At 44.4% G+C, this 18,822-nt stretch overlaps 1 protein-coding gene across 4 annotated transcripts in view; it reads left to right on the top strand.

The window, feature by feature from the left end:
* The window catches only part of ATXN7 (ataxin 7), a 93,816-nt gene that overhangs the window by 47,076 nt on the left and 27,918 nt on the right, over positions 1-18,822 (top strand). For all 4 annotated transcript variants that reach the window (XM_069966936.1, XM_069966937.1, XM_069966938.1 and 1 more), the window contains one exon: positions 5,242-5,346. In XM_069966936.1, coding sequence (XP_069823037.1) covers positions 5,242-5,346 — 105 coding nt within the window. The remainder of the gene's footprint in view (positions 1-5,241; positions 5,347-18,822) is intronic.

Genomic DNA, 18,822 nt, shown 5'->3' with positions numbered 1-18,822 from the left:
TAAATGTTGATTTTATATTGTGTAACCTAGTGTCTGGTATTCATTTCAATACATGTAATTTTGCTTTATACTATAGCATAGTAGACTATGTTACTTTGTTTGTTGCAATCTGTTACATTTTATTATTTAGGTCAATGAGTTTTTAGTATCTATTTAACCTACGTTTTTATCTTTTTTCAAGAGTGTAAAAGTGTGTATGTTAAATAGACTCACAAACCCAGTGCAAACCTATCTTATAATATGCCTCTACCCCCCATCTTATAATATGCCTCTACCCCATCTTATAATATGCCTCTACCCCATCTTATAATATGCCTCTACCCCCATCCCATAATATGCCTCTACCCCCCATCCTATAATATGCCTCTACCCCCATCCTATAATATGCCTCTACCCCCATCCTATAATATGCCTCTACCCCCCATCCCATAATATGCCTCTACCCCCATCCCATAATATGCCTCTACCCCCATCCCATAATATGCCTCTACCCCCATCCCATAATATGCCTCTACACCTTATCCTATTATATGCCTTTACCCCCATCCTATAATGTCCCCACCCCCCCATCCTATAATATGCCTCTACCTCGTATCCTATATTATGCCTCTACCTCGTATCCTATAATATGCCTCTACCTCGTATCCTATAATATGCCTCTACTCCCCATCCTATAATATGCCTCTATCCCCCATCCTATAATATGCCTCTACCACTTCTCCGTTTTTTGTGTGTGTAGTTAAGATGCCTTTTATTTTCTAGAAGGTTTAGTAGGTAGGAATCAGGTGGGGGTTGTGTGGATAAGACTCCTGTGCAGTGTCCAGTGCTTAGCCCTCTGCATGCAGATTGATGCCATTGTTTGTGTTGACAAAGCAGCGCCCTTTGTAGGAAGTCATTGTAGAGCAGGCCGATGCTTGCCCTTTCCCTGCCCCCCATTCAGGGAGCCGGCAGAGTGTGTGAAACTTGCAGCTGTTGCACATGTAGGTCAGAGTGGGCGTTCCTGCACACACAGCTCAGTGTCGGCTTGTGAAATAGCTGATCTTACCTGACAGTCTTCTGCTAGGATTGAATCAATAACCGCACATGTGGCCACCAAAGGGTCTTACATAAGTAGGTACTCGGCACAAGTACTGGTGTACCTAGTTATGTACCAACCAATGTAATTAAATAACTAGGCCTCATAAGTGTTCAGGAGGATTTAAAAGCTTAATGACAAGCTACATTGGCCATATTTGTAATGGGTGTGTGACACCACATGTGAGGTTATATGATTTAGGGTGCGTTCACACTTACAGGATCTGCAGCAGATTCAAAAATCTGCTGCGGATCTGCTGCAGATTCAAATCTGCGCCATCAAATCTGCTGCAGATCCTGTACGTGTGAACGCACCCTTACATAACTTCAAGGCCATTCAGGAATGCAACTTAAAGGGCTACTCTGGGGGAAAAAAAATTTAAAGGGAGTTATCAAGGATTAGAAAAAACACATTTACTTTCTTGCAAAAACAGCGCCACGCCTTTCAACCCTAGTTGTGTGGGGTATTACAATTCAGCTCCATTCACTTCAATGGAACTAAACTGCAAAACCACTCCCAAACACCCAGTACAGGGGAGGTGTTTATTTATTTATTTTTTAAGAAAGTGGTCACGTTTTTCTAGACAGGGATAACCCCTTTAAAGATCAACTGATGTCAAAAAGGTATTAAGATTTGTAAATGTAATCTAATTTAAAAACTCAAACCAGCTGCTGTAGCCTCGGAGAAAGTTGTCATTTTTTACCTGGCATCTTGCTACCTAGCGCCACTTTTGTCTATGTCAGGAATTGTCCTGAGCAGGAGCAAACCTGTAACATCAAGCTATTTTGTTCTTCTCTGGGCAGTATCTAACATGGACAAAGGTGGCAGCAGGGAGCTCTGTGCCCCCTGGGGCATACAGCAGGCAGAAGGTTTGAATAGAGGTAATTTACTAATCTAACTTTTTGGAACCAGTTAACTTGAAGTGAAAGTTGTTCCCCCCCCCCCCCCCCCCCCCCACTTTAAAGATGTCTTAGGAATGAAGGTCCTTTTAGACCTAAAGATTAGTTGGCATGGGGGGCCACAAACAGGCGATGATCAGCAAGATCAGTGCTCCTTCGCATTGCCTTTACACGGCACAACAAATCAAGCAGCTGGGCTGCATGAACGATCCTTTTTATTGTCTGTGCAGCCATGGAAAGTGACAGCACAGACACAGATATGTATATATCCGTGCTGTCAGTTTCCAGATCACAAGAGGAGTATACATACTGTGATCCAGTATCTGGCTCTCCAGTCCTCCATCCACCTCCTCTGTCAATCATTCTGGAGTAGACGGGGCCTGAAGATACAGCAGCATCTGTAGCTGGGCAGGAGAGCTGGATGCTGCATCCCAAGCAGCGCACATGGTAAGTATACACTGCTGCTTGTAATCTGGAAACTGACAGATCAAGTGTATGCATATCCTGTCAGTAGTTATTGGCCACATATAACCCTGTTAACACAGGAAGATGTGTGGCAGCCGAGGATTGGACTTTATCGTCGTTGGCTGATCGCTGTCACTTTTACATGGGCCGAGGGTTTATCTTGCCAATGGATGATTGAGTATTGACTCTGTCAGGGGTGATGATCAGTATTACTGACCGCAGGTAAATATTGACACTAGGAATCACTGGACTCACTGTGTATAGTCATTATCCATAGCACTCCATTGGTGAAGCTGAAATCCAGGGCGTTCTTCTGAGGTGTCGCTGCTTCCACTGGTTTCATTTTCTGTTTGTCTTTATGTTCATCAGGAAAACAAATTTTGTTTCTTAGAACCAGTCAATAAGGAGGCGGCTGCAGCTAAGGTCGTGTTCACACGTTCAGTTTTTTCGTTGCAGTTAATGAATACAAAGGCAGGAATGGGTTTAAAAAGAGGAGGAGTCTGTCTTCCGATATGTGATCTTCATTTATGACTTGTTCTTGGCTGAACAAGAGAACACAGCCTCACATTGTGATCACCGCATGCAGCCAAAACCCTCACAACCAGGCAGTCACTAAAAGTTTTTGCAGCGTTGCCAGGTTTAGTTGGTAACATCATGCAGCTATTGGTGACGGCATGAAGAGACTGTTTGCTAGGTACAGTAGTAGTTCCCTGTACGGTCATATGAGGCCCCAGAGGTTGGCACCCTACCAGTCATAAAGTGATGGCATATCCTAACAAATTCATCACTTTATGAGATGGGAAGACTCCATTCTGCTAAGGGTCATACAGCTTCAATATTTCTCTCTCCTGTCTGGTTCTTCTCCATTCAGAGGAACGTTTAGCACGGCTTAGCGATCGTTTGTTCTCTATGGGGAGGGGATGGGTAGCCACAGCCAGGGAGCTCTAACTTCAGCTTATCTTTCCCAGAACAAAGGGATCGGGGCAGCAATTTACCCTCATGCCTAGCTCCGTTCTCCACCAATATCATCTGTCGTTGGATGGTCAGACGATCCCCTTACAACTTATACCAACAGTCAAACCTGCGGCGGGGATGGCCAACAAACGTATAAGGTGTATGGGGACCTCTATATACAAAGTGATTTTCAGCTGAATGGGACAAATACTGCTCTTGTAGAAGGCTCAGCAAATACTCATCGGCACATCCGTGGGATCATGTGGCTTTAAAAATAATTGCTATTTGGCTGCACATCTCCCATGCATATAAACAGTGTATATGTGCCTGACTATTAGAAATAAGAGAACCTCATCCTGCCTGTGTCCGTCTGAACCTGACCATGTGGCATTTAATTACCGGTGGCTGAAGAAGCTAGATGCAGCCCTAAGGGTGCCCTCACACTTTTTTTTTCCATGCATCTTTCTGTTTTTGTTTTTTTTCTGGCATTTTTTACTTTGTGTGAATAATAACTTTTGTAGTTTAGATGTTTTTGTGTGCACCAAGATGGCTGAACCTCCTTTTCCTCTGTCATCATATGACATAGTTGCTGGACCAAAGGGGTGCATAAACGCCAGGAAAAACAAAACTGCATACACACAGCAATGACTTTTTTGAGAGGACCACAACATTTCTATACAAGTCTATGGGAGAAAAACGCAAAAACTTTGGCATGCTGCATTTTGAAAAAACTGCCAGAGCCTCAAAAACACCAGAAAGGCAAGATTAACATCACCCCCAAAAACACCATGGGGGAGATTTATCAAACATGGTGTAAAGTGAAACTGTCTCAGTTGCCCCTAGCAACCAATCAGATTCCACCTTTCATTTTCCAGAGTGTGTGAGGAATGAAAAGTGGAATCTGATTGGTTGCTAGGGGCAACTGAGCCAGTTTCTCTTTACACCATGTTTGATAAATCTCCCCCCCCCCCATGTGTGTAAGACATATCATAACCTACCATTGACCTCCAGCTAACAACTGGTCACTGGCATTTTTGCAAAAAAAAAAAAAAATGCCATGGCATTTTTCCCAGATTTTAAGGCAGTGTGAAGCCAGGCTAAGGCTGCCTGAAAAACATGTATACAGCCATAGACTTTATGCATGTTTTCCCGGACTCCATAGGGCTGCATCCAACTTCTGCGGCCACCAGTATTCCAATGGTGCACGGTCAGTGTGATCAAAGTTCGCTCATCTCTACTGGCGATGTAAGTGAAGGGTGAACGATCGATCCAGATACAGAATGTATGGAAATGGGTTTTCTAAACTAGACAATCATTTAGTTTATTCTTTGTAAAATAAAAAGTTGTATAGTTTTCCAGTATTTTTGTCACTCAGCAGGTAACTTTAGTGTATAAGTATACAAGTGTAAAAAGTATGTTTGAAAATTGAACTTTGCAGAATAACTAAACAAAATAGCATTTATTTTACCTAAACTAGTATACTGCTGATAGAAGTTGTCTTCAATCCAAGGTGTTTCCGTACAGCAGAAGGTTGTAGTCAGAACTAAGCGGAGAGGAGCAATAGTCTGACTACAGGCAGATCTTGGGATACAGTGTTTATCTTCACTTCACTTTTGGCGAGCTCTGTAAGGCCGATGTCCTGTTTTCCGCCTTGTAAAATGTTTTTTACTTGTTATTACATCTTACTGGAACTTTCATTTTTAGGAGCTGACTGGTTATGAATTACTATTATCATATGGAGAAAATGGAACCTCCTGTGAGGATGTTACTAGATGTGTGCATATAATGGATCCACTCCATACAGCAGCTGTTTCCTAATGTCGCACGTATCCATTCTTTGTTTTGCAGACATGCCAATATTTGGACTATGCCCGGCCTACGATGAGTTCTATCTGGTTGTATGTAGCCAATGTAATCAGGTCATAAAGCCGCAAGCATTTCAATCACATTATGGTAAGTGCTTAACTATGACTTAATAACGTTGTTAAATCAGGATTAAAGATGGCACATTTTGTTCATCCCGTTAATGATTTATAAAGCTCCTCGCTGACAGCCTCACATACTCATTGAGGATTTGAACACAAACAGCTATTTTGGTTTTTGTTTTTGCCTAATATTGAAAGGATCCTTTAAAATATGAATTAGAGCTGCTAAACCCTGCCTTGTGCATTACCGGGATGTAAGGCTACATTCACACATTCTCTAAGCTTGTCTGTAATTGCAGAACTCCAGTTACACACAAATATAGGGCCTATTGATTTCTCACACACTTACACCAGTAAAAGTCTATGGGATCCGTAGTATTTGCGGATGTCACAAGCGTTCCTTCTGTAATGTGCACAAAAATATGGATCCACAATTCTAGCTTGTGTCATCATTTTGACCATTACCATTACTTTACTGTACACTTTTACGGATCCGCAAAACATATGGACGTATAACAGATGCATAATGTACTGTCCTGAAAAACTACTAAACGTGTGAATGTAGCCTAAATCTGATACTGTAAGAGATAGTAAGGGCAAGTGTAAACGTTTAGATTTTCCTGTGCAAAATATTCACCTGCATTATAGAGTTTTATTTTGTGTATATAGATATAGATATCTATATATTCATGGCTGACTGTGTAACTAGGGTGGGTGTACACAGTGACTGCTGGTCTTAACAACCCCATACACATTAAACATATGTTGGCTGAACCCACCTGTGCATGGTGGCCTCTTGATTTTATTGGGAAAGAAAAGTATCGGGCATGTGGAATTTCAGCTGCTCCGTCCTTTTATTCCTTGGGAGATAAGCTGCTACCAGAAGTGCCTGTGAGCATTGAGCCAAGCATAATGTTTATATGTATGGGGGGAATCAGGAGAGGTAGCTGTCAGCAGATAGTTATCGTAAGTGTACGCCTACCTTGTCCAGACAAAAAAAATGTCCTCTTTCTTCCAGAAACAGTACCACTCCTGTCCTCAAATTGGCTACGTTCACACAACATCAAAATCACAGCCGTTATAAAATGACAGGCATTATTTACCATTAAATTACGCTCGTCCAATTAGAACGTCCATTATTTCGCCAGTGTAAACATAGCCTTTGGGCGTGCTTTTTGCAGGTCAGTTCCATTGAAGTGAATGAAGTTAAATTGTGATACCAGGACAGTGGTGGTGCTGTTTTTGCAGTCACACCCTTAACTTATCAGCTTTCCATCTCTGGCCTATAGAAAGGGAGGAGGAGACCTAGTCAGGTACCTCCTTTATATGATGTCCATATTCTCTAATAGGTCTAATGCAGTGGGCTGAATCCACTCTCTCTCTGTAACCTATAACTCATGTACAGTTATTGCAGACCACTGTTATTTATTTTAATTTTATACCAGTGTTTCCAGAATTATTCCCTTTAGGCCAGTTTCACACGGGCATATTACAGATGCATTTTTGCCTTTGTATTACAGCTGGAAGCCATGGATTGACTACAGGTCTGATGTCCCAATGTGACACCTGTCAGTCCAAGTCATTAGACCCCACTGTCAGGCTCAGGCCTGAAGCTGTAATGCGGACACAGGAATACAGCTGTAATACGCTCAAGAGAAAGCGGGTGTCAGACTGCTGGTAGAGCAGCCCAGGGGAAGGGGGAGGGGGGGGACACTCCCTTTTATTTCCTTGTGTCTGAATTTGTCACATGAGCAATTGGAAACTTTCATGTTTGATAACAAAATAATATAGTGGCCACAAAGTCTGTGTCATTTGACAGGGGTTATTCAGGCTTAGAAAAACATGGCTCCTTTCTTCCAGAAACAGCACCACTCTTGTCCTCAGGTGTGGGTTTTGCACGGTGGAGCTGCAAAATGGAGCTGAATTGTAATACCACACAGTCTGGGGGCAGGGTGGTGCTGTTTTTGCTAGATAGTAGCTGTTCTTTTTTTATGCTAGATAAAACCTTTAAGGGTGTGTTCACACAAGATGTCCTGCACCATTTTTTTGTGTTCATGTACATTTACAGAAAGAGTAGTAGATGCTTGGAACAAGCAGATGTGATTGGTAAATCCACAGTAATTAAGTGTAAACCTTTATGGGATAAACCTATAGCTATTCTAAGATAAAAATAAAAAGTAAATGATACAAATACAGACTAGATGGACCAGATGATCTTTTTCTGCTGACAATTTTCTGTGTTGCATCAGAATTGGACTCTATGGCAGGTTTACCTGTTCAGGAATAAAGTAGTTCCGTCATATCTGAGTGACGTGTCAAATGTTTAGAGCACATCGGGTCTCAATCAGGAGTCACTAAATATAAGTAGGTGAAGAGCATGGTAATGCTTATCTCTCCCTGGCTAGTCACAGAATCTGACCTATTTGCTCCATTATAGACTGTGGAGTCGGATCTTGCAGCTAACAGGGCAGCAGAGCTTCACCCATTTGTAAATAGGGATCACAGTAGGTCTCCGGAATGAGACCTGGTGCGATCTAAACTTTTAAACTGTCTGGATGAAATATCAGCAGTTTAGACCAATGACAGTACCATAGTCATACATTATAATATGTTATTATTGGTAGAAGCGTGTTCGGGTTTCCACTTTTCTAATATGAGAGTTATTGATATGCTAAACAGCTACAGTGGGGTCTGTGCAGGAGAATCTGGCCTGCTGTATCCTGCTGTGTGGCTCTTAGGATGGGAGCTCTGCACATAGACGTGAGTGACAGGGGACGGCAGCTGCAGTGGGACATTGTCTACGTGCGGCTCAGCCCCACATAACACATTGTACAGCCAGCGTGCAGGCAGTAACAATGGCTCTGCAGGATTGATCACCAGCACGTGGGGCACACATTCTATCACTGCTTGTGGCACTAGAAAACTATTTTAATTGAAGTAAAATTAACAAACACCATGTATATCACACGTCCCTCTTCTCCTAGCCCACAAGTGCTAGTGAATAAATGGGAACTAGACAAAGTTTACATTACACTTTGCACCTCCCAGGCACAGATCGAGAAACAGTGAAAGTGACGTACTGACGCATCCCTGCTTAGACCGGCACAGGACTCATTCATTTCAGTGGCTAGTGACTATGTTTGGCTTATTTTTAATACATATCTAAGTTTTTTTTTGTATTGGACAAGAGAGACAAAACGTAGGTTCAATATTAAAAAAACTAACAAAAAAAAACCAGTCACTAGTCGACTACACTTAGGTCACCTAGACCCTGTGCCAGTCCAGGCAGGAATATGTTGCATGTCGTTTTGACAGTTTTCCAGCATATCCGTGCCTCGTAAGCAAAAATCATGGTGTGAACACTCCTTTATTATGCTTTGCTGGTGTATGTATGTGTGTGTGTGTGTGTGTGTGTGTATATATATATCGTAGATGTCTTCGACTGCGCTGAGCACTGCTGCTCCTAGGCTTCAGGGCAAGACTTGTGAATAATGGTGAAATCATAGGATTACCTGAAATGTGACTTCTATGACTTACCTTATGGGTAAATATTTACACTCAACTTTAGCAACGATCCCATCTTTCTGAATTTGTTAATTAACTTTATTCAGTCAGTTTAGTAACTTTATTTAGGCCTCAGGATGATCTGACACCTATACTGTGTATTCTGTTGTTCTTCATTACTGAAGCAAAAAATTGCTCCATTGCATGAGGAGCACTGCTGAAGTTCAGGGACAACAATTGTCATTTTGTCACCATTGACACACAGGTTTTTATTATCACATAGATTGTCTGCATCACCATTATGTCTGTCCCCACAGTTGCTTAAACATCTTAAAGTGGTCACTGTTGGCCCCAGGTCTAGCACGTTGCCAATAATATATCCATGTCTATAATATATCAACAGCCAATGCTCGTCCTGCGGCTTCTGTTCTGGTGATGGTGTGCTACCAGAAGTGAGCAGCAGGGGGAGCCGGCACTAATGATGTGCTCACTACAGTCACTGTATAAACATTGGCTTGGAAAATGAATAACTGAGCGACCCTGACAGCGCTTATAATATGTCTGTCTGCTGTGAATCAGAGGGAGATGGCGGAGGATGAATCATTGTATTAATCAGGACCCTTCATCTTGATATAGTGTCCCTGGCTACCCTCCGTCTTTCTCCAGCCTTTTGTGATAGTTTTAGTAGGAATACATAGTACTGTAGATACCATCAATGTCAGTAGAATATTTTCTATTTATATATGTAGATCAGTAGCGTGACTCAACTACTCCTAACATGTCCCTGTCACATATAAGTCTATTTAAATATATTTCCGTAAAAGGACCCAAAGGGTACTATTACACAAAGCGATTATCAGCCGTACCTGGGCGATTACTGACCGTTTCGAACAGTAATCTTTTCGTGTAATAGCTCACATTGTAAAACAACGATCAGCCGACATGCATGGTTTGCTGATCGCTGGTTTACAACAGGTACCAAAGTCCTTAAGCCAATAGCGATGGTCTGCTGGCCATCGCTCCATGTAATAGGAATGGTGGCGGCAAACCTGTGGGCCACTTGGATGATCTAAAGAACCACGTGGTGTCTTTTGTGTCCAGAACATAGAAAATGCTTCTATTCTGAGCAGTCAGAGGCTTTCCCAAGTTCCTGAAGTGCTGCAGGTTGGATGCCTCCTCCGTTCCACCTCCCATACCGGACTCAGTCAGTTGGTAGCTGAGCTCTAAACAGCGTTAGGAATGGGAGGAGGTGTTGCAGTCCTCCGTGTGTCTATGATCCAACCACTATCTCGGTGTTAGCAGTTTGAACCGAAAATTGCAGCTGACAGATTAAATTTAAAGAGATACCTATTACACTGAATGATTAGCAGCCTTACTTGGCCAATGTTCAGGGCGATAATCGTTTAGCGTTAAAAAAAATGCCACAATTAGCTGACATGCAAGATATCGTCTGATCATGGTCTTAAAGGGGAACCCCAGATAAGGAAAACTTATCTATCTTTTCTATTAAAAGTAAATTAAAAGTTATATAGATGTGCCTATATAATGTATTACCTTATCTGTGCGGTTCTGCCACACTGGTAGCTGATTAGGGCTGGGCGATATTGACCTAAATCAATATCGCGGTTTATCGCACATGTAGCCGCGGTAACGATAATTCAACGATAATTATGACACGCCCCTTTTTGCAAACCACACCCACTTGCCGTGCCAAACTGACGACATTTTGATTAAAAAAAGTAAAAAAGAACTCACTGAGCAGCAACCCGTGGTTAGTCTATTATCATTATTATTAGTCATTATTAGGGGACCTGGACATGTATATACAGGTATACAGCCTCTACAGGATGTGTATACACAGGGGGTCACATAGGGATTGTTGTGTATGACTATACAGGGGTGGGAGGGGGGGGGGGTGGCTAGGGGTGTATTACTATACAGGAGGTACATAGGAATGGGGGTACGGGTCTATACATGGGAGTGCATATGGATAGAGATGTATGACTATACAGGGGGGGATAGGGGATGTATGACTATACAGGGGGGGATAGGGGATGTATGACTATACAGGGGGGCATATGGATAGAGATGTATGACTATACAGGGGGGATAGGGATAGGGGTGTATGACTATACAGGGGGGGCATAGGGATAGGGGTGTATGACTATACAGGGGGGGCACATAGGGATAGGGGTGTATGACTATACAGGGGGGGCACATAGGGATAGGGGTGTATGATTATACAGGGGGGGTGGATTGGGGTGTATGACTATACAGGGGGGGACGGATTGGGGTGTATGACTATACAGTGGGGGACGGATTGGGGTCTATGACTATACAGGGGGGGACGGATTGGGGTGTATGACTATACAGTGGGGGACAGATTGGGGTGTATGACTATACAGTGGGGGACGGATTGGGGTGTATGACTATACAGTGGGGGACGGATTGGGGTGTATGACTATACAGGGGGGGACGGATTGGGGTGTATGACTATACAGGGGGGGACGGATTGGGGTGTATGACTATACAGTGGGGGACAGATTGGGGTGTATGACTATACAGTGGGGGACGGATTGGGGTGTATGACTATACAGTGGGGGACGGATTGGGGTGTATGACTATACAGGGGGGGACGGATTGGGGTGTATGACTATACAGGGGGGGACGGATTGGGGTGTATGACTATACAGTGGGGGACGGATTGGGGTGTATGACTATACAGTGGGGGACGGATTGGGGTGTATGACTATACAGTGGGGGACGGATTGGGGTGTATGACTATACAGTGGGGGGACGGATTGGGGTGTATGACTATACAGGGGGGACGGATTGGGGTGTATGACTATACAGGGGGGGACGGATTGGGGTGTATGACTATACAGTGGGGGACGGATTGGGGTGTATGACTATACAGTGGGGGACGGATTGGGGTGTATGACTATACAGTGGGGGGACGGATTGGGGTGTATGACTATACAGCGGGGGGACGGATTGGGGTGTATGACTATACAGTGGGGGGACGGATTGGGGTGTATGACTATACAGGGGGGGACGGATTGGGGTGTATGACTATACAGTGGGGGACGGATTGGGGTGTATGACTATACAGTGGGGGGACGGATTGGGGTGTATGACTATACAGTGGGGGGACGGATTGGGGTGTATGACTATACAGTGGGGGGACGGATTGGGGTGTATGACTATACAGTGGGGGGACGGATTGGGGTGTATGACTATCGAGTGGGGGGACGGATTGGGGTGTATGACTATACAGTGGGGGGACGGATTGGGATGTATGACTATACAGGGGTGTATTACTGTACAAGGAGCACAGGAAGGTGTATGCTGGGACCTGTAGTCCCCTCAGTACAGGGCTGTAACATAGGAGGAATAATGGGCTGCAGCAGGCAGAATGCCACACACAGCAATGTCTCCTATAACTTATCCTGCCTGCTGCAGCCCATTATTCCTCCTATGTTACAGTCCTGTACTGTATTACAGGAAAGCCGCTGCCAAGTGCTGCTGTGACATGGCCGCGTCCCTGCACACACAGGACAACATGTGCAGCGCTCGCCGGCCGTGTGTGTGTGTGTGTGTGTGTGTCCCGGACCAGTCCGATCCGATCGCCCCCACACCCGGCCGGCGCGGCCATGTCACAGCAGCACTTGGCGGCGGCTTTCCTGTAGTCACCTCAGTGTGCAGGGACGCCGGACCGGACGGGTGGTGGGCGCTTTGGCAGGACAGGTGCGGTGGGACGGAGCCTCGGACCGGACGGGTGGGTAGGGCGGACAGGTGCGCGGACCGGACGGGCGGTCGCTTGGCGAGGGGGAGGGGGAGGGGGAAGGGGGGAGCATTCTCACCTGGACCCTGCTGCTCCTCCACCTCCCGCTAATACCAGCGCTAGTGCCGGGCCGCTCGTGTGTGTGCGGGGGGCACTGACAGGACGGGCGCAGGGACACAGAAATACAAAAATACCGCAAATACCGTCCTGGCCAAGTTGAAGTCGGTTAACCGACGCCAGTGACGGTATCGGTATTTTTGCGGTATACCGCCCAGCCCTATAGCTGATAGACATTCAGGAATTGAAGAAAAATGACCTCTGTGCCAATTCACATTGTCTCCTGCTCCCACTGCTCTTCCACCTTAGGAGACAAATCTTCCATGCCTCTGTCTCACATTGTGTGCATTTGCTGAGCACAGGCTGATGATACAGACAGGGGGCAGGGCGTGATGTCACAGGAGGCTTGGCTGGATCCCCCAATCCCCTGAGTGATTCACCATCTCTGTCCAGCCTCTTTAGTCTTTAGTCTACACCTGAGCAGGTAAGGAGTGACAAAAGCAGCTGCTGCAACTTCATTGACTGTGCAAAAGTCTGCAGTAAAATTAGGGCCATGTTCACACATGTTGGAGTCTCATTGCAGTACTGCAGCATCTTCACAAAAATAATTGTATTACAGTAAAATGATGCTAAACGGCACAGAGGATCAGAGTCTGCACTGCCAGTCCCGCCTGGACAAAAAACGAGGCATAAACAGTATATCCCATGTATGCTAAAATCGGATAAAGTCCTTATTGTGGGGCTCAACTTCAAAGATAAAATATGCTTGATCATAAAGGTCCATTTACACAGAAAGATTATCTGACAGATTATCTGCCAAAGATTTGAAGCCAAAGCCAGGTATGGATTTGAAAGGAGGAGACATCTCAGGCTTTCCTTTATTACTTAATCTCTGTTTATAGTCTGTTTCTGGCTTTGACTTCAAATTTTTGGCAGATAATCTTTCTTTGTAAATTGACCCTAATACGTGCTGTGTGGTGTTACAGGTAGAGAATACAGTGTGCAGTGTGGTGCTACAGGTAGAGAATACAGCGTGCTGTGTGGTGTTACAGGTAGAGAATACAGTGCACTGTGTGGTGTTACAGGTAGAGAATACAGCGTGCTGTGTGGTGTTACAGGTAGAGAATACAGTACACTGTGTAGTGTTACAGGTAGAGAATACAGCGTGCTGTGTGGTGTTACAGGTAGTGAATACAGCGTGCTGTGTGGTGTTAACAGGTAGAGAATACAGCGTGCTGTGTGGTGTTACAGGTAGAGAATACAGCGTGCTGTGTGGTGTTACAGGTAGAGAATACAGTACACTGTGTAGTGTTACAGGTAGAGAATACAGCATGCTGTGTGGTGTTACAGGTAGAGAATACAGCGTGCTGTGTGGTGTTACAGGTAGAGAATACAGTACACTGTGTAGTGTTACAGGTAGAGAATACAGTGTGCTGTGTGGTGTTACAGGTAGAGAATACAGTACACTGTGTAGTGTTACAGGTAGAGAATACAGCGTACTGTGTGGTGTTACAGGTAGAGAATACAGCGAGCTGTGTGGTGTTACAGGTAGAGAATACAGTGTGCTGTGTGGGGTTACATGTAGAGAATACAGTACACTGTGTAGTGTTACAGGTAGAGAATACAGCATGCTGTGTGGTGTTACAGGTAGAGAATACAGCGTGCTGTGTGGTGTTACAGGTAGAGAATACAGTACACTGTGTAGTGTTACAGGTAGAGAATACAGTGTGCTGTGTGGTGTTACAGGTAGAGAATACAGTACACTGTGTAGTGTTACAGGTAGAGAATACAGCGTACTGTGTGGTGTTACAGGTAGAGAATACAGCGAGCTGTGTGGTGTTACAGGTAGAGAATACAGTGTGCTGTGTGGGGTTACATGTAGAGAATACAGTACACTGTGTAGTGTTACAGGTAGAGAATACAGCATGCTGTGTGGTGTTACAGGTAGAGAATACAGCGAGCTGTGTGGGGTTACATGTAGAGAATACAGTACACTGTGTAGTGTTACAGGTAGAGAATACAGCATGCTGTGTGGTGTTACAGGTAGAGAATACAGCGTGCTGTGTGGTGTTACAGGTAGAGAATACAGTGTGCAGTGTGGTGTTACAGGTAGTAACTGTGTGCTGTGTGGTGTTACAGGTAGAGAATACAGTGTGCTGTGTGGTGTTACAGGTGGAGAATACAGTGTGCTGGGTGGTGTTACAGGTAGAGAATACAGCGTGCTGTGTGGTGTTACAGGTAAAGAATACAGTGTGCTGTGTGGTGTTACAGGTAGAGAATACAGTGTGCTGTGTGGTGTTACAGGTAGAGAATACAGCGTGCTGTGTGGGGTTACATGTAGAGAATACAGTACACTGTGTAGAGTTACAGGTAGAGAATACAGTGTGTTGTGTGGTGTTACAGGTAGAGAATACAGCGTGCTGTGTGGTGTTACAGGTAGAGAATATAGTGGGGTGTTACAGGTAGAGAATACAGCGTGCTGTGTGGTGTTACAGGTAGAGAATACAGCGTGCTGTGTGGTGTTACAGGTAGAGAATACAGCGTGGTGTTACAGGTAGAGAATACAGTGTGCTGTGTGGGGTTACATGTAGAGAATACAGCGTGCTGTGTGGTGTTACAGGTAGAGAATACAGCGTGCTGTGTGGTGTTACAGGTTGAGAATACAGCGTGCTATGTGGTGTTACAGGTAGAGAATACAGCGTGCTGTGTGGTGTTACAGGTAGAGAATACAGCGTGCTGTGTGGTGGTACAGGTAGAGAATACAGCGTGCTGTGTGGTGTTACAGGTAGAGAATACAATGTGCTGTGTGGTGTTACAGGTAGAGAATACAGCATGCTGTGTGGTGTTACAGGTAGAGAATACAGTTCTGTGTGGTGTTACAGGTAGAGAATACAGCGTACTGTGTGGTGTTACAGGTAGAGAATACAGCATACTGTGTGGTGTTACAGGTAGAGAATACAGCATGCTGTGTGGTGTTACAGGTAGAGAATACAGCGTGGTGTTACAGGTAGAGAATACAGTGTGCTGTGTGGGGTTACATGTAGAGAATACAGCGTGCTGTGTGGTGTTACAGGTAGAGAATACAGCGTGCTGTGTGGTGTTACAGGTTGAGAATACAGCGTGCTATGTGGTGTTACAGGTAGAGAATACAGCGTGCTGTGTGGTGTTACAGGTAGAGAATACAGCGTGCTGTGTGGTGGTACAGGTAGAGAATACAGCGTGCTGTGTGGTGTTACAGGTAGAGAATACAATGTGCTGTGTGGTGTTACAGGTAGAGAATACAGCATGCTGTGTGGTGTTACAGGTAGAGAATACAGTTCTGTGTGGTGTTACAGGTAGAGAATACAGCGTACTGTGTGGTGTTACAGGTAGAGAATACAGCATGCTGTGTGGTGTTACAGGTAGAGAATACAGTTCTGTGTGGTGTTACAGGTAGAGAATACAGCGTGCTGCTGCTGTAGCTGCGGTCAATGCTTGTTGCGAGCTGCACAGGAGCTTTATACAGTGCTCCAGAAGCCCAATTGGACTGAATCTGTAAGCTGTAATTTTGGGACCCTTAAGGCATACCCACAGGACATGCCATGTGTCCCCTAGATGCAGATCCCACCTTTGGCATCCACATCTATCTTTAGATGGAAAGCTCCCCATCCTCACTGGCCTGTTTGCTGCCACTGGAGGCGGTCAGAAAGCCAAAAAAGTCAAAATGAGAGTTGCCAGCCGCAAGCTACACTGTTTGTGCGACTCGATAAGAGTTACACAAATTAAGTAACTCGCCAACCTCAGCTGTTCTTTACTTCCCAACTACCACCAGTGGCTGCATACAGGCTGGCGGGGGGCTGGGGAGCCCTTGATCTGAAGATAGATGTACATGGCAAAAGCGGGATCTGCATCTTGGCTTGGTTTACACTGCATTTCCATGACAGTACATTGACTTTTGCCATATAAAAAGGTAGGTAATCTACTTAGCGATTGCATATAGCCAAACCAAGTATACATTGTAATTTAGAGTTTTTGTTTTTAATAATGTTTCTAAGTGTGAACGGACCCCGATGGAGCTGACAATTTCTTGCCCTCTCATATATGTAGGAGCCCGTTTTATTTTACATATATTAATGTATTAGTATGTTTATGTTGTGTGGGAGGAAACTGAAGTTTCTGGACAAAACACATTATGTGGTATACAGTAGTGCCTCAGTGGCTGCAGAACCTCTTTGAGAACATACAGGGTGAAACCCTTTTGAATTCAGACTGAATAGAACCAAGTGATGTGATTTTCTCATCAGAATGGTCTTCCTTAAGTAAGAAGAGACCAGCCATGTGCCCAGGCCTCCCATACCATGATGAGCACTTAGGGAGCACATTTCGCAGTACATCTGTCCTCTGTTGGTTATAGACCAGTTTATGCAGTCCCTGAGAAGCTCTTTAGCATGGATTATTTAACATGCAATTGCCATACACTGTGCCTGTGTGAGTGATGCAGAGCATTGATGCTCAAGGTCCCTGCACAGCTGGAAGGTCTCGGTGGGCAAAGGTATTGGCTGCTGTACAGCAGCTATTATTGTTGCCGGTAGAGAAGCTGTATATAGCCAAAGCCCTGAGCGGCCTCCCCTTCCTCCCTGAGCTTCTGACCAGAGAGTCTTTATATTAAGTCCATTGCATATCGTTGTATCACAGCTAAGTTATAGCTCCCCCATATATTGGGCCTTTACCGATGCCGCTGATTTTTATTTATTTTTTTTACTTTGTGGACTTCTGCTCTTGTATATTCGATTGGGCACCATGTATGGAGTGTTCTCCTGTGGAGACATAATTTCTGTAATACAGCGGGACCCTTATAGCCTTATTACACATAGAGGTGGCTTCCTCCTCGTCCCCTGCTCATTGTCTGTGCTATTACACGCACCGACAATGAGCAGGGGGAGAGCATTGGTCTGCTTCTTCCGCTCCTATTTCATGGAGAGACGGGCAGCAAACAGTCACTGTCGTTATTGTTTTTTATTGAACATGTTGAACATTGTGCATGTCAGCTGATCGTTGGCTTTTAACATAAGCCATTAAACCAAACGATTATCGGGCAAATACAGCTAATAATTGTTCAGTGTAATTGGGCCCTTAGGGCCGTATTACATAGCACCATGTGAGAAGGAAGCGAGCACCAATCTGTCAGGTCAGCAATCTCCCCGCTCACTATTACACGCACAGACATTGAGCAGGGTGATCTTTTAGATTGTCATTTAGATTGTTTATTGTAAGACTTCCTCCTGTACTGTGTGCGTCCTGGTACAGGATTGTTCTTTAGGTGTAAGGCTTTATTCCGTAACTGTGACCTGTAAAAAAAAAAAAAAAAAGACATGTCTTAGTGCGGATCCTTTTTTTTTTTTTTTGATGGATTCACCAATAGAGGTCAATGGGATCCGCTATTTTTTATAGGATGTAACCTTTTGGCATCCATATCGTCCGCCAAAAAAATGTGAATCTGCAATCGGCATACTGGTTACATCCTTTTTTTTAACCTGAACAACTTTATTTAAACTAGTACAGTACAAACGAACGTTGATAGCGGAAAGAATATACAGGCTAAAAAAGAAACGCTGAACGTGTGCATAAGGCCTAAGTCTTAGAAGTATAAGAAGCGGAGTTGGGGCTGTTTTGTTTTTCAGGAAATAGGGATTTTTTATTTATTTATTTGTTTTTAGCATATGTTGTATTCCTTACCTAATCTCCTTATCTTGTGTTTTTTTCTTTGCCCAGTCTCCCTATACCATAATAAAAGTGCACAATGATGAAAGTTTCCCGGTGTGATTTCCTGCCTCCGGTAGTATAAATCTGACAGCCAGCGAGCTGATGAAACAATCCTTTTCTACATCCCACAAGCAGATCATTTCCTGCTATGGTTAAGCTTCCCGTCCTTATTCTTCCAACTTACTCGCTTACAAAGCCTGGCACGCTGCACGTCTCCACATATTACATTTGAAAGATGAAGGCACGCCCCTTGTTTTCGTTTTTCATCTCCTCCTTCACCCCCTCCCTCCCCCTCTTTTTTTTCCCTTTATCTGCCAGGACCTGCGACTGATTTTCACTTTACAATGCTGGCAAATGTTACATAAGCAGGAAAAAAAAAACATGGAGCCCGGGCAAGTGTGTGGGCAGACCCCAAAG

The sequence above is a fragment of the Dendropsophus ebraccatus genome, chromosome 4, assembly GCF_027789765.1.
Source record: "Dendropsophus ebraccatus isolate aDenEbr1 chromosome 4, aDenEbr1.pat, whole genome shotgun sequence".
Lineage (NCBI taxonomy): Eukaryota > Metazoa > Chordata > Amphibia > Anura > Hylidae > Dendropsophus > Dendropsophus ebraccatus.
This window is presented reverse-complemented; position numbering and strand designations above follow the sequence as displayed.